The sequence below is a fragment of the Mustelus asterias genome, chromosome 1, assembly GCF_964213995.1.
Source record: "Mustelus asterias chromosome 1, sMusAst1.hap1.1, whole genome shotgun sequence".
Taxonomy (NCBI): domain Eukaryota; kingdom Metazoa; phylum Chordata; class Chondrichthyes; order Carcharhiniformes; family Triakidae; genus Mustelus; species Mustelus asterias.
In genome coordinates this window covers 89583492-89608507 of record NC_135801.1, presented here as the reverse complement: position 1 = coordinate 89608507, position 25016 = coordinate 89583492, and the positions used below count along the sequence as shown (strand labels likewise).

At 40.7% G+C, this 25016-nt stretch overlaps 1 protein-coding gene across 1 annotated transcript in view; it reads left to right on the top strand.

The window, feature by feature from the left end:
* Window positions 1–25016, top strand: part of LOC144495135 (prominin-1-A-like) — a 160992-nt gene that overhangs the window by 32579 nt on the left and 103397 nt on the right. The window contains exon 2 of the mRNA XM_078215086.1: window positions 24079–24137. Coding sequence (XP_078071212.1) covers window positions 24079–24137 — 59 coding nt within the window. The remainder of the gene's footprint in view (window positions 1–24078; window positions 24138–25016) is intronic.

Below are 25016 nucleotides of genomic sequence, written 5' to 3'. Positions count from 1 at the left end.
TAAGTTGGATGTTAATGCTTCATAGGATGAATGGATGGTGACACATGTGCCAGTGGACTAAATGAATTGTATCTTGCTCGTCGCATCACTTTGGAGGATTTCATGGCAATTGCAGAGTTAGTTATGCTTATTTATGGATTTTCTTTCATCCAAGACACCAGTAATTAATTACTAAAATAAGATTTAACTAGCCACAATTTGGATATCTAGTTGATAGATAGATAGACAGTTGATAGGCGGCACGGTAGCACAGTGGTTAGCACTGCTGCTTCACAGCTCCAGGGTCCCGGGTTCGATTCCCGGCTCGGGTCACCTGTCTGTGTGGAGTTTGCACATTCTCCTCGTGTCTGCGTGGGTTTCCTCCGGGTGCTCCGGTTTCCTCCCACAGTCCAAAGATGTGCGGGTTAGGTTGATTGGCCAGGTTAAAAAAAATTGCCCCTTAGAGTCCTGGGATGCGTAGGTTAGAGGGATTAGCGGGTAAATATGTGGGGGTAGGGCCTGGGTGGGATTGTGGTCGGTGCAGACTCGATGGGCCGAATGGCCTCCTTCTGCACTGTAGGGTTTCTATGATTTCTATGAATTGTAGTGCAATTTGTTTCTTAAGATACTAGCTTAATAGCAATTACGCAATATAGCATTAACTATTTTTGATGACGCTCTTTTCTGTATTTTGTTTTCTGGAGATGGACAGTTCTTAACAGTGATTAGTTGAGAATCAGGATGATGAATGTTTGGGCTCTGGCTCAGAAAAAGGTACCTGAAGCAGGGTTTTGGTTAAGTTTGAGTTTCGGATGGATGAAGGAGAGCATTTAAGTCGTTGGGTCTGGAGATGAAGGCATAAAAAAGGATTTCAGGAGTTAAGGTGGAAAATTTTACAGAAACAAGACCTCTTGGTGATTGAGAGCAGATAGGATTTTGAATTTAGTTTATGCCAATCTGAATGTTAAGATAATGAACATTAGCTGCAGTCTGAACAATTGTGGAGGGACATGGAGTCATCAAAAAGAGAGTGGAATTAGGTGGTGGTGGGAAATGCGCTGTGTTAAAGACTGGCTTTATTTTTCCATTGCTGAGCTGGTAGGGTTATGACTCATCCTAAGACGAGCAGTTAAGGGAAGTGAGAAGCAAGAGGGTTTTCACACAGTGTGTGTGAAAACTGACCCTGTGTCTTTGCATGATATTGATTCCTGTAGGTGACAATGCAGATGGTGGGAAAAAGTGCTGGAGAGAGACTTGCAACATTTGGATGGCAGTGCAAGGTCCACGAAGCTGAATGTGTCACTGACGGGAAGGGGGGGGGGTCAATTTAAGCTGCCCTGAATTCACTGCTCTCTATTCATCGGTAACCAGAAACATGTTTTTTTTAAAATTCTGATTTCCCCTTTTATAAATCATTTTCCCCAACCATTAAATTGGGAATGTTCCAATACGCTGAAAGGGTTGGCTTATTGTACATACTCATGCACGTGCACACACACACTGAGGGTTTTGGGGCAGGACCCCAATAAAATGCAAGTGGGGATTTTGCATGTGTCTATAGTCCAGAATCAGACATCAATTGGAATGTTCGTCCGACGAGAGGTTGACTGTAGATTGGTCTTTCCAATGAGACTTCATGACGAGAGAAAGCATGTAGAGTAAGTTGGCCTGGAGGCATGAGTTCCAAGGTTCCTGCATTTGGCAGGTTTAATGAGGACCAGAGTTGTTTCTAGAACAAAGAACAATACAGCACAGGAACAGGCCCTTCGGCCCTCCAAGCCCGTGCCGCTCCCTGGTCCAAACTAGACCATTCTTTTGTATCCCTCCATTCCCACTCCGTTCATATGGCTATCTAGATAAGTCTTAAACGTTCCCAGTGTGTCCGCTTCCACCACCTTGCCTGGCAGCGCATTCCAGGCCCCCACCACCCTCTGTGTAAAATATGTCCTTCTGATATCTGTGTTAAACCTCCCCCCCTTCACCTTGAACCTATGACCCCTCGTGAACGTCACCACCGACCTGGGGAAAAGCTTCCCACCGTTCACCCTATCTATGCCTTTCATAATTTTATGTAACTCTATTAAGTCTCCCCTCATCCTCCGTCTTTCCAGGGAGAACAACCCCAGTTTACCCAATCTCTCCTCATAACTAAGCCCCTCCATACCAGGCAACATCCTGGTAAACTTCCTCTGTACTCTCTCCAAAGCCTCCATGTCCTTCTGGTAGTGTGGCGACCAGAACTGGACGCAGTATTCCAAATGCGGCCGAACCAATGTTCTATGCATCTGCAACATCAGACTCCAACTTTTATACTCTATGCCCCGTCCTATAAAGGCAAGCATGCCATATGCCTTCTTCACCACCTTCTCCACCTGTGATGTCACCTTCAAGGATCTGTGGACTTGCACACCCAGGTCCCTCTGCGTATCTACACCCTTTATGGTTCTGCCATTTATCGTATAGCTCCTCCCTACATTATTTCTACCAAAATGCATCACTTCGCATTTATCAGGATTGAACTCCATCTGCCATTTCTTTGCCCAAATTTCCAGCCTATCTATATCCTTCTGTAGCTTCTGACAATGCTCCTCACTATCTGCAAGTCCTGCCAATTTTGTGTCGTCCGCAAACTTACTGATCACCCCAGTTACACCCTCTTCCAGATCGTTGATATAAATCACAAACAGCAGAGGTCCCAATACAGAGCCCTGTGGAACACCACTAGTCACAGGCCTCCAGCCGGAAAAAGACCCTTCCACTACCACCCTCTGTCTTCTGTGACCAAGCCAGTTCTCCACCCATCTAGCCACCTCCCCCTTTATCCCATGAGATCCAATGAGTTTCTGCTGCCGCCGGCTGGATGGTAGACAATGCAGGCTGTTGCCTGGAATTCTGTTAACATTGGAGGTCAAACAGTAACTGCTAGAATTCAGTTTCACCTGATAATATGCAGCTTGTGGAAGGTTACATGACACACCTTGTCAACGTTGGACAAAGGATGCATAGTCCCATGGCTGGAATCTTGATGTGTTTAATTAGAGCCAGGGCTCCTTTTGCTTATGGAGTCACAATTAACTGAAGTCTTGTCAAAACCATTGTGTCAGAACAGCTAATGATTTGGCCATTAGCACCATTATGGGAGGTTAAGTAAGAAGTCTCACAACACCAGGTTAAAGTCCAACAGGTTTATTTGGGATCAGTTTTCGGAGGGCTGCTCCTTCATCAGGTGAGTGGCGCTACGAAAGCTCGTGATTCCAAATAAACCTGTTAGACTTTAACCTGGTGTTGTGAGACTTCTTACTGTGCCCACCCCAGACCAACGCGGGCATCACCACATCGGAGGTTAAGACCTGTGAAGGCTTGCCTTTCTTTGAAATTGGCTGGAGAAGAGCCATTGTCCATGTGACCATTGTTACTTTGAAATGGCAGGGAGGAATCATGCGACCAGCTGGAAGCCATCTTGTCAGCTCAGCAAGTGGCCATTTTGACCATCACAAAAGAAATGACTTTCTAAGTAGTCCAGTTGACGAATATACATTTTTTTTTTTGCGTTTCAAGCATAACAAATGGTGAAAGCAGGTGGCATGGTCAGTCATGAGGAATGCAGTTGAAAGGTCAAGAAGTGATAGTGCACAGTGGTCATGGTTACAACAGATATAATTTGTGACTTTAACTCTGGATTTTGCTGTGACTGGACGATGTTGACAGGAATAATTTGAACAGAAGTCTTGAGAGAGAATAACAATTTTAAATTTATTTGCGATGTGAATGACGTCAGCAAGGCCAGTGTTTATTGCCAATCCCTTATTGCCCTTGAAGGTGTTGGTGGTCCTTAATGAATACCACAGAGTGACTTTCTGGATCATTTCAGAGGGCCGTTAAAAGTCAACTATATTGCTGTGGGTCTGGAGTCAAATATAGGCTAGATCAGGTAGGGACATTATGAAACCAAATCAGTATAAATTAGCAGTCCAGTAGTTTCATGGTCACCATTGCAGATACTAACTTTCTATTCAAAACTTATTTTGTTAACTGAAGAAATTCCCCAGCCACCTTGGTGAGATTGAACTCATGTTGACTCATTCAATGACCTTGCAGGGAAAAAGGACATTACGGAAGGAAGGATAGTTGGAAAGAGTATCTGGATTAGGTGGGTTTGTTTGAAGAAGAAATAACGCTAGTTTTGAAGGAGAAGAAATGATGCCCGAGAGAAGGGGAGCTATTAATTATGTCAGCCAGCATGGGAGCCAGGAAAGGGATTTGAATGGTTAATATAGGTCAAATATACTGGAAAATTAATTTGCCATTTGATTTTGTCTTGATCTAATTAACCACTATTATGGGACAATTTGTGAAATGTCAAAAAATAAATCCTCTTTTGACTTTCACTACTTTATCTGCCTAGATTCTACTTTTGTTTTGGTATATTACAGATTTTACAGAAATCTTTCAATTTAAGAGTCCCATACTTGATGATTTTTTAATACAATTCCTTGGAACTGAATGACTTTTTTTTTTGCTGCAGCCTCTCCTTTCATCCCAGAATAGCATGGTTTACTTTGGTTGTTTAAACAGAACCGTGCATTACAGTTGTGCAAACTTAGTTTTAAAGAATACCCTGCGAGAAGATGTGTTTAGCATCATGTTTAAAGGGATACATTTGGTCGATCAAATTGCATTTTTTAAAGCCAGTCATTTTGAATATACACGTTTGAAGTTTTAAAAATGCATCAGATCTGTACAAAAATGATATTCATTTTGTTCTTTGTTTTTAACAAAGCCATTATGGAAAGAAATGATTGAAATGCAGAGTTAAAATATTCTGTGTGCATTTACAGGACGATGAACTCCTGGGTGATCTTGGTGACTTGTTCATGCTGCCTAGGGGAATTTGTCATGGTCAATGGAAGATTGAAAATGCTCTTGCTTCGTAAGAACGTTAAGCACTTTTATTTGGAAATGAATAATTCACAAGGCCTTTATGCTGAATCAAACTGCAGAATAAAACACTTCCAGGTTACTGTATCCAATTATTCCTGTAGCTGTTTGATTCTTCTGGAGAGCTTTTGAGTGAGATAGTTACTAATGTATGCTTACCATAATTTAATATTAAATGTTTATTCAGTTAGGTTGAAATATAAATTTCATGGATCATAGTTTACAGATTTTGTTGAAATGTGGGAAGGAGAAATATATTTTTCTGTCTCTCTTCAGACATCAGTGCTTTCCTACCAACACACCTTGCATGCCCCATTCCCGTCACATTGCATACCCCTCATTTTCCTACCACTTCTTCATTCCCATCACTTTCCCAACTTCTTCCAAAACTGTATTTATTCCCTCCCACTTTAGCCATAACCCACCTTCAATATTCTCTCTCATTAATCATTTGTTGCCCAAATAAAATACCTTGGTTGTCACCCTCTCCCTTGCCACTTGTCCCCTGCACCATATCCCAGTTGCTTCTATAAGTAGCACCAAGGTTGCCTATTCAACTCTTGAGCAATTGATAACACACTGGCCTGGATTTTGCAATCAGCAACAAACTAATGGTACTCGCCATTCAATGCATTTACAATTGTTCACAGACATTCTGTGCACTGTGATTTGTCTTTATTAGAAAATCAAAACAAAGTGGCACTCTACAAGAAATCTGGAACCGGTGAAAATGGGGTAATTGTGTTGTCTCAAACATTTGGGTTGAAGGATCCTGAGGCATGTAGAGTTTAAATCTGGAAGTGTAAATCATAAGATTTAATCCAATGTAATATTGTGTACAGATAGTGAAATAGAGGCCAAACAATAGGTTAAGAGATAAATTTAAATAACCTTTAAAAATGTTTCAAAATATCCAACAATAATAAAACTCCGAAGGAGTGATACTGCTTATGTATAAAAGTAAAAATTCAGTCCCAAGGTCTTCTGCAGTAATTAAGATTTGTCATGCAACTTGCACTTCAATGGACAAGCCCTAACATTTTTTGGGCATGTTTAGTTGCTAAGTTTATTAAAATTTGTTCACAAAAGGAGAACCATCATCACTATGCTACAGCAACTTGAACTTGACAGATGCTGGAGTGAATCCAATGGATCTAAAAATCCTCCTGTATAGTTCCTATATTTGTAGCATAAATAACTCAGCCAGCAGGAAACATGTTGAGCACTTATACTTGACAGCAACGTTTGTTTTTGTCAACATCCTTCAAGCCAGCAAGATAGAATGCAGATAGTGATCGCTGTATTCACTTTCCAGGATTTAGCTGACAAGTCTTTTAGGGTCATCCTTAACATTGTCCATTGTTAGATTCCAGTATCTTACAATTTAGCAATGCTTTGCTGAGGTGATGTCGAGACCAGTTTTTGTTGGGTTTTTTTTCAGGGCTGCCTTGTGTTAGATGGTACACCATTACCTATGCTACAGGATGTTAGTGTCCTTGAGCACATAATTATGCCCAGGCATGTTTATAAATTTTTAAACCCTTGTCCAGCAGGTGAACTCTACTTTTAATATTTAATCCCTACTTCATAGGAGAATCAATGCTTTAATCTTATAATTCCATATGTATGGCTGGATTTCTTCACACCTTGTTAGACTTGATGCTTCTTCCAAGTGAAGTTCAACATGGTGGAGTACTGATTCATCAGTTATCTATTAAATGTGGCAATCAGCAAGGGTTTGTCCATGTTTGATCCGATGCCATTAGACTTAATGAGATCAGGAGGACTCCAATGTTGAGAACTTCAATGGCTGCATCCACCCAACTATGTGTTACTGTCCCACCATCCCCTTGTGAATCTATCCTGACATTGGGGCAGGATGTATCCAGAATTGGTGAAACCTGAGACATATGAATCGGAGTATGACTATATCAGGCTTTTGTATCAGACTATGGGTTAGCTCTTCCAATTTTGGCACAAATTGCCAAATATTTGTGAGGAGAACTTTGCAGTGTGGGTCTGGCTGGTTATGTTTTTGCTGTAATTAGTACTTAATTCAATGCTGGGTGGTCTGTCCAGTTTTATCTTTGTCAGACAGTTTTATACAACATAATAGCTTGGTAGCCAGTTCAGAAGGCAGTTGAGAGTCAAGCACATTACTGAGAATCTGGAGCTACATGTAAGTCAGAGAGAGTATGAGAAGCAGATTTCTTTCCTTAACGAACATTAGTAAACCAGATGAATTTTTATTTCAAATTTATTAACTGTTTTATGAACCCAGCTAATGTTACTACTAGACAGTCAGGTCCCAGAATGGAAGTCTAGCTCAATAGATCGTAACTTTTTTTAAAGTGATGTGGATGAACAGAATCACATGACTACAAATTAACCTTTAACAAAAGAATAAAACCCAATACTCCTTTATTCCATCAAACATTCACAGATGTATGCAGATTTTAAGGATAGCACAAGTTATAAAATATATCTTCTCGGTAAGTATCAGGCCATGTAAACCAACAGGCCAAATCTGGTCTGACACACCACACTCTTAAATTAAGTGGCAACTGCGCGATGTGGATTTCTCATTGTATTCCCCCAGATGCATACCACACTGAGCCAACTGCCCTCACTGAAATCTGACTTCCACGAGAGTGTTTCCAAACTTCACTCTTGGAAAAGCATGCCTCAGAGTCTTCTCCCACGCAGGATGTTCTGCCAGACGCCTTCACCAAGGATCCACTGCCAGGATCTGTCTCTCCCTTCAGTATTCCTCTGCCTTGGATTGCCACATGCATTCAAGCTTTCACACAATCTCTCGGGTACCCAACCATGCCAACCGAAAACCACTGTTTCGTGGGCTGTATTAAGATGTCACCAAACTTTTGATTTATCTCCGATGTCTCACTTTAAATATGGTTTCTGCAGCTCTCTCTTTAACTCTGAGCACTTTCTCTGCTTTTTACTTTAACTTCACCCAACAGGACCTTGTTTAACTTCTTGTTATTTGTCTGTTTTGTTAGGGCCCTGGACCAGAATCCCAAATTACATTAAGGAGCCAGACTAGACCCCAACAGTTTTTTCTATTTTGGCATAAGTGTGAGGATAGGATGCTTCGCTCCAGCAGCAATTCCACTGACAAATTAAGGATCTTTATAGTAAAACAAACTTTTTTTAATAACACAGTTAATGTATAACGCTAACAAAATGAGGCTGGTTAACACTTAACAGTTGAACAATAGTTAAAAAAGAAAGGAAACAACTTTAATTTCTAACTTATTACTGTTTCAGTTCAAAATAAGCAACATCCTCTTACAGACTTAAAATTCCACTTCAAATACAGTTAGCAGCGATAAATATATTTGCTAGAAGGGATGTAAACAGTTTTGAAGCCATCAGAGCATGGCTTTGAATTTCAGAGCAGCTTGCATACCTCTGTCTTTTAAACAAGCCCCAGCCAGAACTGAAAGTCGTTTCTCTGCTACAAACATAGCTCCTCCCATTAACGACATTATCAGATGATCGTGTCAATCAACCTAATCAAAAACCCCAGGGGAAATCTTCAGCTATAAACAAAAGTCCATTAGCTCTCTCCTAAGTAAACACTACATGGTTAAAATGAGTAATTATCTATCTCTCTCAGCATTTGAACTGCATCCCCCCCCAGACATACTGACTATCTTTAGAAAAAAGCTGAATTTTAAAACATTTTCCTTAACTTAAAGCAAATTGTATATATATCTATAGCAACTACTTTCATCATACTTTAAATTAACTGACTTCCTGAGATGTACTTTTTGTCCCAATTCCCTGGTTTCTGGACTTTGTTTTGTACTGTCGGGAAGCCTGTTTTTTGCAGCTCCCTGGTCTTGTGCTCCTAAACTAACTTCTGGGTCCAGCTTAAAACTAACTCAAAAGTTATTTCTAATCTAGGGTGCCCCTTGGTTGCTAAGCAACAGCCTAGTCTTTCTTTAAACACGGCTTGTTTTCATGTTGTAAACTCTTGTTACCATACTTACCTCTAAACCAAACTGAAGTCATTAACCCTTTCAAATACAGAACCACAAAAATTAAAGTTAAAGCAATGCTTTATTTCTAATACCCACAAATACTAATATAGATTATTTAATCCACCTCTATTTCCTGACAACTGTTGTAGTGGTATCTGATCTTGCATCTCTACCATTTGTCCAGGCCACTGGAACATAGGTTAGTAACGTAACAGCTACGCCACATTAGCCATCAAAACTTCCCAATTTCATGCTTTTAAATGCTGAGGCTTGTGACAGAACACTGACAGCACAATGTTGTGATTTCCGCATTTAATTGTGCTTGTGCAGAAAGGGGAATTTGCTGCCTGATTTGCTGCTTAATACTGGTGAACTTATTCTTTCTTTGAAATTTGGGCCAATAGATTAACAGAGAATAGCAACATTTCTGAATATTCTTTAACACAGTAAGCTTGTGCATTTACGTATGCACAACTAAATTAGCACCAGTAATTTGCAATCTGTTCTAATGTGGATCTTGGTTTTCAAGAGTTTTTTAATTTCACTCCAACTTTTGATGCCATACTGTCTTAAATATGTTCTGCAACATGTAGTGTTTTAAGAGAGTGAGCAATTGACTTGCTTGGGATAGTCTAGTGTCTCGCTAGTAACTGCAAATGGGATTGCTTCTCAGCCTTTTGGGCAAGATCAAGCCCAAGATGGGGTGCAGTGCCTCATCTTGTCAGCTTGGATCTTGTTTGTCTGTCTTGTGGGGACCTTGAATTGGTTTCTATTGGACTTTAAATTAGTTTCTGGAGCAAGCAAGGAATGAATTTGTGTTTGCCCGATCCATTCTTGAGTATTGGTTTTGTAACTTTGAGTGGAGTAAAAAATTTTTTAAAAACTGTTATCAGTTAATGGTCACTCTGGGTAACTCAGTACTACTTTCTCTTTTGCGACACATTTAATCTTGCTAATAGGCTAGGGCAAGGTACCATGAGATCAGGAGCATGCATTAATAGAATAATGATCAAGGCTTATATTCGCACTTTAAAATACTATTTTGCAGCAAGATGCCTCACAACATAGCTAAAATAGAAAAACAAGGAATAATTGGTCTTAAAGACAAATAACAGCATTGTTTCACTGCTTTAATTTCTACCATCAGTATTCTGCAAAGTATGTTTCATATATACTTGTAATTTTTCTTTCAACCTGGCATGTCAACTGTGTAATTGGTCCTGACTGTGTGCAAATTACTGTTCTGGACCTTCTTTAAGGATACACATCTGTTCCTGAAAGGTGACAATCATAATTAATGCCCATAATGGTGGTGTAATTTGAAAAAAAACTAAATGGCATTTTGTTACTTGAGTGACAAATTTCAAATGATGGTTATTGACTTTGTGTTTAAATTAACTGTGTTCTGCAGCAAAAAAACTTCAGTACTGATTGTGTTGCTTCTGAGTGGTTTCATAATTCGATTGGGAAAGATTTGTCCTTCGCTTACTTTGATCTGTTTTACTTCTTCAGTCTCAGAAATTTGGGGTCAATTAGTCTAACTAAACCTTTGTATTACCTCCCTCTCACCCTATCTGGTGTTTTCCTAGGTGAAATTTTGTTTGGTATTTCCATTCTATTCCAATATCAACGAGATAAGTGCAGATACATCCATATCTATGTATCATGTATTAAAACGGTGAGTGGTCGCAACATTCTACTATTATTTGTAGGTGTTGTTGTGGTGATAGTGTTATGCCACTGAACAACTGTCGATCAGATGATTCCAAGTTTTTTATGCTTGTTCTGATTGCAATTGTTAACACTGACCATGGAATGGCATTGCAGTGATTTACTTTTCAGTTAATGATGAGCATCTCAACAAATTTGTACTTGCCGCTGGATGAACTGAATGCGTGCTTTTGTCTTACTTCTCCTATTTTTGGCAAGTAGCATGGTTCTATGCCTGGGGCCTGATCTGTTAACCAGGCTCTTCTGTTTCATGGCAATATTGCTCTTCTGTGCCTTTCTTTGCCCCATGTTTATTGAATAGCTGTCCCTACTGACCAAGAGTGGCCGAGTTCTGAAGCATATATCTGTTAGACAGGGCCTGTGGCAGCTGGTGAGGTAAAAGTCTACTTGACCTTGCCCTCAGCCATCAACCTACCAGGTGCATTTTCCAGGTTCTTCAGGGCTGCTTGTTACAACCTTGGTCCAAACATGGACAAACTAGCTGAATTTGAGGTGCTACCTCAGTGGTTGCAGCATGATAGATTGAAGGCTGCTGACTGAAGGTGAGGCTGCAGATGGAAGAATAACACCAACAGCTGTGGGTCTAGATGGGCCTAGCTTTGGACTGTATTGTCTTTGGATTCACAATAGCAGTCCAGGCTGGTTGGTTGAATGGCAATACTAAGGCAGTGGTAGACTAGCATAGTGGGAGAACAAATGTTTTTAACCTGCAAGAGGACAGCAGTTTCATTTTCCATCCAGTCACTGCAACTTTGCTGGGCAGGCGGCTCAGCAATCCTGGTAGTGCGTTGAAGGACAGATTTCTGGAATGTTATGACACCCTGTTAGCCCCTTTTGAACACAGGAATCTGCAGTCAGCTTTCATAGCAACAAATTGAGATTTCATGACCTCCGTTTCAGCTTCCACTGCAGCATCCAGACATTGGGTGCCTTCTGCATGTGCTGAATAGAGTCATAGAATGTATGGCACAGAGATGGGCCCTTTAGCTCAAACTGGTCCATGCCGACCAAAAAGCCCATCTAAGCTAACCCCATTTGCCTGCATTTGGCCCATATCCCTCTAAACCTTTCCTATTCATGTATCTGTCTAAATGCCTTTTAAATGTTGTCAATGTCCCTGCCTCAAACACTTCCTCTGGCAGCTCATTCCACATACGTACCACCCCGTGTGTACAAAAAAAAAAGTTGCTTCTCAGGTTCCCATTAATTTTTTCCCCTCTTAACTTAAACCTATACCCTCCAGTTCTTGATTCCCCAACCCTGGGAAAAAGACTGTGCATGCACCCTATCCATGCCTCTCATGATCTTATACACCTCTATAAGATCATCCCTCAGTCTCCTACACTCCAAAGAAAAAAGTCCTAGCCTCTCCAATCTCTTCCCAAAACTCAGTCCCTTGAGTCCTGGCACTATTCCTGTAAATCTCTTCTGCACTCTCTCCAGTTTAATGACATCTTTCCAATAGTAAGGCGACCAAAATTGAACACAATACTCCAGGTGCAGCCTCACCAATGTCCCGTACAACTGAAACATAACTTCCCAACTTCTATACTCAATGCCCTGACTGATGAAGACAAGCATGCCAAAAGCCTTCTTCAATGCCTATGACTCCACCTTTAGAGAACTGTGCACCTGAACTCCAAGGTTCCTCTGTTCCACGATACTCCCTAAGGTCCTACCATTCACCATGAAAGTCCTACCTTGATTTGACTTTCCAAAATGCAACACCTCGCACTGACCTGTATTGAACTCCATTTGCCATTTCTGGGACCACTTCCCCAGCTGATCAAGATCCTGCTGCAATTTTTGATAACCTTCCTTACTGTCTACAATACCACCTATTTTAGTGCCATCTGCAAACTTACTGATTGTGCCTTGTACATTCTCATCCAAATCGTTGATCTAGATAACAAACAGCAATGGACTCAGGACTGACCCCTGAGGCACACCACTGGTCACAGGCCTCCAGTCTGACGAGCATCCTTCCACCATTACCCTTGGCTTCCTACCATCAAGCCAATTGTATATCCAATTTGCCAGCTCTCCCTTGGATTCCATGTGATCTAACCTTCCAGAGCAGCCGACCATATGGAGCTTTATCAAAGGCCTTACTGAAGTCCATATAGACTACGTCTACTGCCCTGTCCTCATCAATCTTTCTGGTCACTTCAAAGAACTCCAATAAATTTGTAAGGCACGATCTTCCATGCACAAAGCTATGCTGACTACTCCGAATCAAACCCTGTCTTTCCAAATGCCTGTATATCTTATCCCTCAGAATCCTCTCTAGTAACTTACCCACCACAGATGCTAGGCTTACAGGTCTATAATTCCCAGATACTTCTTTGCAGCCCTTCTTCAATAAGGGCACAACATTTGCTACCCTCTAGTCTTCTGGTACCTCATCCGTGGCTAACGATGATGCAAATATCTCAGCCAGGGCTTCCACAATTTCTTCTCTAGCCTCACGCAGTGTTCTTGGAGTTACCTGGTCAGGGCCAGGCGATTTATCCATCTTCATACATTTTAATACATCCATCATCTCCTCTACTGTAATGCAAGCTGCCCCCAATATATCGCCACTAACTTTCCCAGGTTCCCAAGTTGTCTTGTCTCTCTCCACAGTAACAGAGGAGAAATATTCATTGAGGCATATCTCCTGCAGTTCCACATGTGTGTCCACTTAGGTCCTTGAGGGATCTTATTCTCTCTCTACTTATTCTCCTTCCTTTAATATACTTAAAGAATCCCTTTGGATTCACTTTAATCCTCTCGGCCAAAGCTACCTCATGCCCCTTTTTAGTCATCATAATTTCCTTCTTGAGTATACTCCTGTATCCCCTGTATACCTCCAGAGAATCCCTTGATTCCAGCTGCTTGTACCTGAGCCATGCCGCTTTCTTTTTCCTGGCCAAAACCTCAATGTTTTGTCATCCAGGGTACCCCACTCCTGATAGCCTTGCCCTTCACCCTAACAGGAACATATTGACCCTGAACTCTAGCTATTTCACTTTTGAAGGCCTCCCACTTGCCAGAGGTCCCTTTGCCCTCAAACAAGCTACTCCAATCACCACTTGCAAGCTCCTGCCAAATTCCATCAAAATTTGCCTTGCCCTGATTTAGAACTTGCACCTGTGGACCAGTTTTATCCCTTTCCAAAGTGGTCCTCCACCGTCACCTCAGTCACTTGCCCTGCCCTATTTCCCAAGAGTAGGTCAAATTTTGCCCTTTCCCAAGTCGGACCCTTCACATACTGCCTGAGGAAACTTTCCTGAACACGCTTAACAAATTCCACCCCATGTAAGACCTTAACACAATGGTAGTCCCAGTCTATGTTAGGAAAATTAAAATTTCCTATTATGACAACCCTATTACTCCTGCAAGTCTCTCCAATCTACAGTACAATCCCAATAAGGCCATCATCCCCTTCTTATTTCTTAGTTCCACCCACAAAGCATTGTTGGATGATCCCTCAGTTATTTCATCTCTGACTACTGCCGTGATGCTCCCCTTAATCAAAAATGCAACTCCCCCTCTCTTTCCTTCACCTTTGTCCCGCCTAAAGCACCTGTATCCTGGATCATTAAACTGTCAGTCCTGTTCCTCCCTTAGCCATGTTTCAGTTATGGTTATAATATCCCAGTCCCACGTACCTATCCGTGAAATGGAAGCTGAGACATCGTGCATCATGCTAGGTCCACTAATGTGCTAATGGAATTAGACGCCACATTCTTGCTGGTAAGGATGTGCTCCAAGCTTTGTGCAAATTCCTCTACAAAGTTGACGTTGGGCTCCACTATGCTGCTTGATATTATACGTAGGTTTTCTGGAGGTTGACTAATGAACCATTCATTTAATTGTGCATACCCAATAACTGTCTTTTGTAGCTTACCCCATCAACGTGCTCATTCTCTGTCGCAGAGCTTGTAAGTGAGCTTGAATGCCCTCTGCCTTAGCACCAGGCCATTCCTGCCTGGTGTCTCACCATATGCAGATCCAAGTTCTGTGCTTTTGTTGAGTTTGAGGGTCTACCAGAATTAAACAAAGCAAGTAACACAATTTCATAAACCCTTATTATTTAAGCCCAAAAATCTCAACAGAACACTCGCTGGTATATTTTTATTTCTATCCAGGGGTTTTCCTATACATTACAGGATCTTGAGGGTTCTTTCAGCTCCCCTGAGCCCAAACCAGTATGTGGTGCAGCTTTTAGGAATTTATTTTGACTCTTCTCAGTTTCTTAGTCTGGCACTTGGACTTCTGTAGAGGATTGCACTGCTGATCTCTTCCACTGGCCATACAAAGCAGATCTGACTATTTTAATTCCTCATACGCTTGGACTTTTCTTTCTGAAAGTGGGCCCCACTCAATTAGTGTGTAATGACCCCAGATCAGGAGCATTCCTGATTCATAATAGTTATATGCTGCTTGTTTTGGCTACTGGCAAATACCTTGTTGTCTTGTCATAGCCTTCCAAGCTGATGCAATAGTTTCTATGACAATAACAGACAGACAAACCCCATACAAGCGAGTATCTGCCTGCCTACCCTATCCCCATTCCAACACCACACCTGAGGTACCTCAGACAGAGATTTAAACTAATTATATTTTGGCTTCAATAAACCCACATGAGTAACTTACACTTCCAATGGAAATAATTATCTTCTCATGGGTTCCATCAAGAAACTCAGTGTTTATAAGTTACATTTTGCTACTTTGCTCTGGGGAACCTACATGAAACATTGAAACCTCCCTGCTTACACTCCAACTTCAAAGTATTTTTTGAGCTGTCTTGAGACAACCACATCCGAACAAGCAAATATAATCCTAGATGTGCGTAGCTTTTACCATGATCCCAGTAACACTAAACTTCCCTTTTGAACCGTAACTCCCCGAGCTGGGTTTTAATTCCACTTACTTGAGGGTTGTTTTCCAAGCCAGGTGTCTCCATTATCTTTTTGTTTAAAACCTCAATCCCGACCTAAATGTTTTACTCCTTAAACACACAAATCATGAAATTAGACATTTTCATTATACTATCCCCTAAGGAATGCACAGTGTCAATAATTGAGTAGTGGCTGAGTGTCAAAACAAATGATGTTTTTTCAACATCAGTGTCTTGTTGCTCTTCTGAATCTATATGCTAGGTTACAATTCTTGGGTATCTGAAAGGGGATACGAATGCAGGAGGTTCATTTTTACATCATCTGTAGCTTATAAATCAGAAGAGGTTGTAGGAAGAAGGGAAAGTGGGATGTGAGGAGGATGATTAGGTTTGAGAATATCATCATACTGGGCTTCAGCCCTGCCATTGGCCATGGCCTCATCATTGGCTGCTCAAATGATGGGAATTACAGCTTCCTCCATGAAGATAAGGACTCTCAGGTGTGCCTGTCCCCTGGTGGTTGTGTGCCTCCTTGTCCTTCAAAAGGAAGCTAAATATGGTACTTTATTCTTGCATGACGTGGCTGCTGTCGTGGTTTAAACAGCTAGTGTATGCAAGCTGTGAGTATGAGGCTTACAGCATTGCTAAGTGTGTGAGAAATGCAACTATGAATGTGAGATAAGAATCCAAATGCAGGTTGTTAGTAGGTGAGTGATGGTGTGGCACATGAGCGGTGTTGGAGGCTCACAGTGAAATTGGCACATGGTATTTGAAGATAATTCATGAATCTTCACTTGGGGCTCAACTGTGAGCATTGACAGCCACGGCTGCCCACTGCCTTGTGAGCATTTCCTTGGAAAGCCTCTTAGCATCCTTTGGATACAGCAGCTTCTTTCACCTCCTTTGCAAAGATCTCCAGTGTGATGTCTGAGAACATCGGTGCACACACTTTCCTATGTTATGCCTTTATGCAGTCTTTTTTCACATCAGAATGATTTGTACAAAGACTTTGACAACCTGATCCAGCTACAATGCACCTTGCCTTTAACTTGTGCTAGCCTCTCATGGTTTTGGGCCTCTAGCAGCATTGGCATGCTGCCTACTTTGTGACCCTGTGACTATTTTTGGTGCCTATCCAATTTATCTTAGTGTTCCTAACTAATACAGAATACAGAGTTCTGACTCCTTAACATCTACTGTTTTGAGTCAATAAGCTTGGCAGGAAGACTGAGATAGCTTTAACTGCCAGCCAAATCAGAGCAGCTGCTTCCAGAGCAGGGAAATTAAATTTGGCATCTTTCTAATTTTGGACAAAGATGGTTATTCAGGCCATGAAATATTGATGCCAACAGGGTGTAAGGATAAGCTGAGCAACCACAGGTCAGTCAGTTTAACCTCGGTGGTGTGAAAGCTTTTGGAATCAAGTCTTCAGGACAAAATTAACAGTCACTTGGACAAATGTGAATTCATTAAGGAAAGTCAGCACAGATTTGTTAAGGGCAAAACCCTCTTAGTTGAATAGTTTGAGGATAATGTAGTTCATGTGGTGTACATGAAGTTCCAAAAGTTGTTTAATAAAGCACCACGCTTTCTGGCAAAGATGAAGCTCATTGATGCAAAGTTGGCTGAGTGACAGGAAACAGAATAGTGGAGAACAGTCGTTTAAGGTGTACAGTGGGTTCTTTAGCGGTCAGTGCTAGGAAGTCTGCTTTTCTTGATCTATATTAATGAGCTCAACTTGGTTGTGCAGGGTACAATTTCAAAATTTGGAGATAGCACAAAATTAGGATATATTGTGAACTGTGAGGATGATAACGACAGACTTCAAGAAGACAGACAGACAAGCTGATAATATAGACGGGCGCATGGCAATTGAAATTGAATGCAGTGGAGTGATTTGTTTTGGTAGAAGGAAATACAGTATAAAATAAGGGATGCCATTTTAAAGGAGATGCAGGAGCAGGTGGGGGGAATGGGATTAGGTGAATTGCTCTTACAGAAATCTGGCTTGGACACGATGGGCTGAATAGCCTCCTGTGCTGTAATGATTTTATGGAACCTTGGTCTTAAGTGACAGGTAATAAAGCTTTTGTGTCTAATAAGTACTAATTTAAGATGAGAGAGGATGCTAGCTGTTCTTTCTTTCGCTGGAGCATGTAATCAGATTCAACATGAGTAGCTTTCTACTGCATATCTGGGTCTAAATTATGCCAATTGTGGATGAGGGTAGGCCCAGCCAGAAATATTCTAAAATGCCTCATTGCAGCTTCCAATAGGGTTCTTAAATGATTTCATGGGTTTTTCTTCTACTCTGAATCCACGTGCAAATCATTTTACGAGAAAGAGTTTCTTGACATCAGTGCTAAATTTACTTTTTATTAATTTGACTGCCCCTTTGTCCTGTGCTTGTAATGTTATTTGAAATAATATTCTGGATTTAATCTTCCTTAACTATCTTACTACCCTTTAAGATCATCTCATAACTTTCTGAAAGAGTTTGTGGTGAGAATTCTGTAAAATGTCAAAGATTCACGAAGGTGAGATTTAAAGTGAGTAAATTTTGCAAAAAAAGTGGAAAGAAAGTGAGTCAGTGCCTTTGTATGTAAGAGAAAATGTTATCTGCTGTTGCATCTTTTATTTTGCAATCTTAAATATTGTTACAAGTGGCACCTTTATGTTGGAAATGACAATCAGCACCGCTGATAAGACTGAAGGTTATTACAGATACTTTTAATGAATTGAAGACTTATCCAGTGTATCAAAGTTAATGGCCCGGAATGTGCAGTCCGCGCTGAAGCAAAACCTTGAAGCAAGTCTTGCTGAGTGACTTAGTGATCTCCATGGTGAGAAATTTAATTCTATCAACCTGCAGTGAGATTATAACTGATTGTAGAATTCTTTACTGGAGAATTCCCAGCACAGATGGGGAGGCGATGGCCTAGTAGTATTATCGCTAGACTGTTAATCCTGAAAATCAGCTAATGTTCTGGGAACCCGGGTTAGAATTCCACCAGGGCAGTTGGTGGAATTTGAATTCAATAAAACAATCTGGAATAAAGAATCTACTGATGACCATGAAACCATTGCCAATTGTTGGAAAACCCATCTGGTTCACTAATGTCCTCTCGGGAAGGAAATCTGCTGTCCTTACCTGGTCTGGCCTACATGTGACTTCAGAACCACAGCAATGTGGTTGACTCTCAACTGCTGTCTGAACAAGGGCAACTAGCCAGTGATGCCCATGTACCGTGAATGAATTTAAAAAAAGAGTTGCTGTGATGTCATCAGGACGTGAAAGCAGCCGATCACATCACACGATTTTCATAAGGAAAAAACTAATATGACATTACTTGTAAGCTTTTTTACATAGAATAATTAAAATTGGTGTGTATACATGGGGTGAAGGTCGATAAAATATCTTGAAAAACCTTTTCAAACAATAGATTAAAAGTTCTGCTAATTAATCAGATGCAATTAACAATGTTTGGGAAGGTTCTGATCAGCAATAGTTATTTCTCCCATCACAAGTTAAAAATCCAGTTATGACTGATTTCACAAGCTGTAACTTATACGGGGTAGTTCTACAGTGATGTGAGAGCAGGAAAGGAGGAGTTCTTGCTGATTTCAATGATTGTTGGCTCTGAAAGGCATTGGCACTGTGCAGATTAGCAGAACACTATTTCAGGACTTCTGTGCATCCTGAAGTTGGGGTCAGTTTGAGGGATAATGATTGTGAATGCTGATGGGGCACTGTCAACTATCACGCACCACACCCCCCAACTAAAATTGGAATTTTTGCTGAAATTTAACTTTAATGTCACCTTAAACAGGAGTCCTATGGAACAGATTTGGTGAACATGTTAATTGGTAAGTGTTAGCATTTGATGCAGTATACGCAAAATAAATTAACTGAAATGAAATAGCAGGTATTTATTTCAAGACAGTTTCCCTAAGTATATGAACTAAAACAAAATGAATATATAAGACTGATGTTTTAAATTAATTTTGTTAAGGGCAGTTACATGAATGTAACAAGAAGAGTTGAGTATTACGTTTAATTATGGAGGTCTGGTGGGGCCTGGAACATTTTAAAATGATTAATTTTCAAACTGCAATTCTGACTTTGGTGGAAATGTTAATTCCTTCTTTGTTACTGAAGGATGTGAGTTGTAATGAAGTGCTGTTGTGGGAGAGTCTGCTGGGAGCCACCGGGTAGCATTTTATTGGGATTTTGGTCACTAAGGAGCAGCGCCAGCTATGGAACTGCCTCTTGGATTCAATTGATCTTTCCCTGTTAATACCACTTTGTTTTCCATGTATCCTGTTTGGGTGCCTAACATTCTCTTTCCCTCTTTTCCAGGTTTATAATATATATTTATGGCAGGATATCATGCTTATATGGCCCATTGGCCACTGAACACCCTTTAACTGCTTGTCCAATATTACCCATACTTGTTGACTGGAATGTTTTCCATTGCCTTCAATGCCCCTCTTATCTCCCTGCATAAGCAACAGCAAGCTTTCCCTTATCCCTGATATGCTAACCTCTCCATATTTCCTAATGTGATTCGCATTGCTTCTTGTCTCAACTTTTTCTCTTGTGATCCTATATAGTTTCAGAAAGGTGGAACATTGGAAATCACCATACTCAAATGTAATTTGATTGTATGGAGCAGACTCTGGTGGTCTTCTGTATGCCCTTAGTTGGAGCTTTCTTTTTTTATCCATTTGTGGGACATAGGCATAGCTGGCTGGCCAGCATTTATTGCCCATCCCTAGTTGCCCTTGAGAAGGTGGTGGTGAGCTGCCTTGTTGGAACACTGATACAATTGAGTGGCTTACGAGGCCACTTCAGAGGACAGTTGGGATTCAACCACATTGTCGTGGCTCTGGAGTCACATGAAGTTTAGACCAGGTAAGGACAGCAGATTTCCTTCCGTGAAGGACATTAGTGAACAAGATGGGTTTTTCTGACAATTGGCAATGGTTTTGTGGTCATCAGTAGATTCTGAATCCAGATATTTTTTATTGAATTCATATTCCACCATCTGCCATGGCAGGATTCGAACCTGGCTCCCCAGAACATTAGCCAAGTTTCTGAATTAATTGTCTGGCGATAATGTCACTAGGCCATTACTTCCCCTTTCCTTATCTTTGTTACTTTATGTAGGCCAAATTTCAGAAATAACTGAGTATCATATAGTACTACATTTTGTAATTGAAGCTGTTTATATTTTTCTGCGCACCATTTCTTTTCGTTTGCACTGCAGCAAAAATCTTTACATGAATCTATTGCCTTAATAGCTATGGCTCCTGTATAATTCAGCCAAATTTGTTGCACAGCTGCATAAATTGCACTCCAGGTTTGCCAGCCAGAGAATGATTTGTGAAGATATTGAATTTTATGGTAATTTAAACAATTAAACCATTTTGAATCATAAATTATGCAATTAGTACCGAAGATTAATTTGTTCATCTGGGAATGATAAATATAGGGAAGTATCTCTTTCTTTGATCCAATTCTGGCTTGGAATGCAGATATAACTGACAGCATATATGTCTCAGGAATACTAAAATATAATGTTAACATATAAAATATGTTAACAAAAATATAAGTTGATAACTCTGGGGAGAAATGGAGAAGAGGCTAACCCAAAAATTGTCATCAAGCTACTTATCTAGACTTTATCTTTAAGTTTTAGAACACAGCAATGATAGTGAGGTGATGTGAAGTATAATATCCATGGTGTTTGTCTAAGTTTTGGCGATTTTAAAATTCTGATTATAGTTGTATAATTTATGTGAAATCTAGGTACTTTCTGGTTTAGGAGCTGAAGTGAGCTTGCTCTTTTGAATGACGTATTGCAACCAAGAAAGATTTTAAAGGAGTGGGCTATTCTTGCTTGGAATGAGATTCATGACTGACTAAGATAAACTTGTGTCATCGCAATTATCTATTTTGTGAAAGAGGTGATGACACCTTCTGTGTGAAACGGCAGCATCATGGATTCCACTATTAAACTATTGTAGACTTGTTTTTAGTGACTGGGATATTTGCTGTGTCATTGGCTTCATCTGGTAACCTTCTGTTTATCCTTTTCACTCCTATGAAACCACTCTCTTCCCTCTTTTTTTCTTCCCAGCCTCCCCTCACTTCACACTCTGATAGAAAGACATTTCCAGAATATTGGTCTCTAAAAGATGAAATTGTTGGGGCTGAATTTTACCACAAACCTCAGGACTCCTACATTTAGACAAAAAACTGGTCCAGAGCTCTCACTTGCCAGCAGTGGGACCAGCTCATGAATTTAACCACAAATGGGCCCGCCATCCAACAAGGACTGTTGGTCCAATCAAAGGGCTTGCTACTCTGAAACATAAATAGCAGTTCCAGCAAGAGAGCTAGGCACTGAGGAGGCAGATAGGAAGACCCTGGGCCACCTCCAGATAAGTAAAATAAACACTTCAGGCAAACGAGGCTGGGAGGGGTGGGGGGCAGTTATCATTGGGGGTTGTGGAACCTGCTTTCTCTGTCCACAGCACCCGCTGCCATGGCTACCAAAGGGAGGGACTTTGATTAACCTGGCAGCCTCCTCAGTTGTGCCACTGCTGGCAAAATGACCTTGATAGTACTTTCAATGATGCAAATCCTTGGAGCAGACAGTTGATCTGCCCAGCAGCCTGCCATGGGTAAACTTCCCTGGTGGTGGGTCCGTGATTCAGAGCCTCTTGGCCAAGCTTCCTGCTATTTTAATTCTTTTATTTTTTTCGCTCCCAATTTTTTAAAAAGGTGGTGAAACATTAAGTACTTTTAATTTGAACATTTGAATCACCAGCCACTCTGATTGTTGGAAAACTATTTGCTTTCTGATATATGATTTTTGCTTTACTCTATCGTGTGTCCTTGGGTTAGGGTCACTGGCTGGTATTTTCCAGTCCCCGCCCTCAGGACCAGCGAGCCATGAAAATCACCATTCAAAAGGTGCGACCGGAAGATCAGCTAGCATGAAGGGCTGGAAAATTCCAGTCATTATTCCCAACTAAGGCCTTGTGGTTTCACAGGTTTTGATAAATTGTGCATTTGTTATCTGTCCCTGTCAACTTTTTTTTAATTATTCATTCATGGGGTGAGTGTCACATGCAAATATTTGTTTCCCACACCTAATTGTCCTTGACAAGGTAGTGGTGAGCTGCATATTGAACCTTAGAAAGGCAATTCTAGGTTCTTGACCCACCGACCAATGAAGGAATGGTGATGCACCTCTAAGTCAGGATAATGAGTGGCTTGGAAGGGAACTTGGAGGCGGTAGTGTTCTCAAGAATCTGCTGCCTTTGTCCTTCTAGGTGGTAGAGGTAACTGGTTTGGAAAGTGCTGTTGAAGAAGTCTTGGCAAGTTGCTGCAGTGCACCTTGTCCTGGGTCCACACTGCAAAGGTGCACTTGTGGTGGAGGGAGGGAATATTTAAGCTGATGGATGGGATACTGATCAAGCTAGCTGCTTTGGCCTAGATGGTGTTGAGGTTCTTGAGTATTGTTGGAACTGTACTCATCCAGACAAGTGGAGAGTATTCCATCATACTTGTGCATTCTTTATGAAGGGCAGGCATTGGGGAATGAGACAGTAGTTATTCACCATAGAATGCCCAACCTCTGACCTGCTCTTGTAGCCAGAGGTTGCACAAAAGATTTGCGAGAAGGGACACAGACTACAGCCATGTGGCTAGATTAGAGAAACTGTGATTGTTCTCTTGGAGAAGAAAAATATGAAGGAAATTTGATCAAGGTGTTTAAAATCATGAGGGGTTCTAGACAGAGTCGATAGAAAGATACTGTTCCCATTTGCAGAGGATATTAATTTAAGTTGAATGGTAAAAGAACCACCAGTGATGTGTGGCATTTATTTTTAAGTGATTGATTCGGAGCTGGAATGCACTGCTTGAGAGTGTGGCGTAGGCAGAGTTAATTGTAGCCTTTGAAAGTGAATTAGGTAAGCATCTGAAGAGATATTTGCAGTGCTCTGGGGAAGGGAATAGGACTAGCTAAGTTGCTATGGCAGAGAGTGAGCATTGACATGAAGGACTGTGTGCCCTCCTGTATTAATATCATTTTATAGTTCTGTGTATTTCTGGATTAGTGCTACACTAAGATTTTCCAGACTGATCCAAACGTGTGATCCTTGAAATAGTGATGCAAATTACAGCATATCTAAGAGATAATTCTTGCACTGATTTGATTTTCATGTATATCCTTGCGCATGCCAGTATAATATTATTGTACTGTCCAGTAGATCTACCTATCAAGAGGAAAATTAGAACAGCAGTTTTCTAAAACTCCCAAGTGCTTATTGATTGGAAATGTTTATGTGCTGGCATGCTAGCTATTATAACTGTGTGCTTTTGCAGCCAATATCTGTTAGTACCTGCTCTCCTATATAGAGTAAGGATAAGACTTTGAAACTAACAACATTGATTACAGGAATCTTTTTCAAGCAGAACAGTCTGATCCTGTGTGTAAATTATTTGTTTCTTCTCTTTTCCAGAGTTGATCATTGAGGTAATAAAGCAGAACTATGAACAAGTACTACACCAATATCAAGAGGTAATAGTTGGTTAGGCAAACTACCATGAACTACAATATCATAGTACCAAGCTTAAATAAAGCTAATAAGTGCATTTGCCTTAAAATAAATCTGGGTTGGTTAGATTCAGTATTTGTGGTGCGATAGCAAACATGGGAATTTATTTAAATAATTTCTGGAAATAGTCAACAGTTTTGGCAGCATTTGTGGGGAGAGAAACCGAGTCAACATTTCCATTCAAAGCACTTTCTTTAGAACTGGAAAAATTTAGAGATTAATACTTTTTTAGCAAATAGAAGGGGGGAGGGTGGGGAAAAAGAGCAAAATGGGAAGTCTATGATGGGGTGGAAGGAAGGAGGGTATAAATGAAAGAATTGATGGTGCAAGGCCAAATAGAGTGGTATTGGGAAAGTAAAGAAACAAATAATGTGACCAGAGGAGATGTGGATCACAGAAAAATGATTGACTGTCTTTTGAGAGAAAACAAAATAAGAAAAATGTGAGGAACAAGTGGGAGAAAAAAGACAAAATCTAGCAGGGAAAAGGAAACAAATAGGTAAGAGGTTATGATCTAAGATTGTCAAATTTGCCAATGAGTCAGGAAGGTTGTGAAGTGTCCAGTCAAAAGATGAGGGATTGTACCTCAAGCTTGCATTGGGCTTCATTAAAATATTGCAGGCAGCTAAGAACAGAAGGGCAAGAGTGGGAGGAATGTGGAGAATTGAAATGGCAGGCAACTGGTGGCTCAGGGTCAAACTTGTGGACTGAATGGAGGTGTTCTTTAAAATAGTCAACTAATCTTCATTTGTCTTCCCAGTATAGAGGAAACCCCAACATGAGCAGCGAATTCAGTGTACTAAATTGAAAGAAGTATAAAAAATTGTTGTTTCACCTTGAAG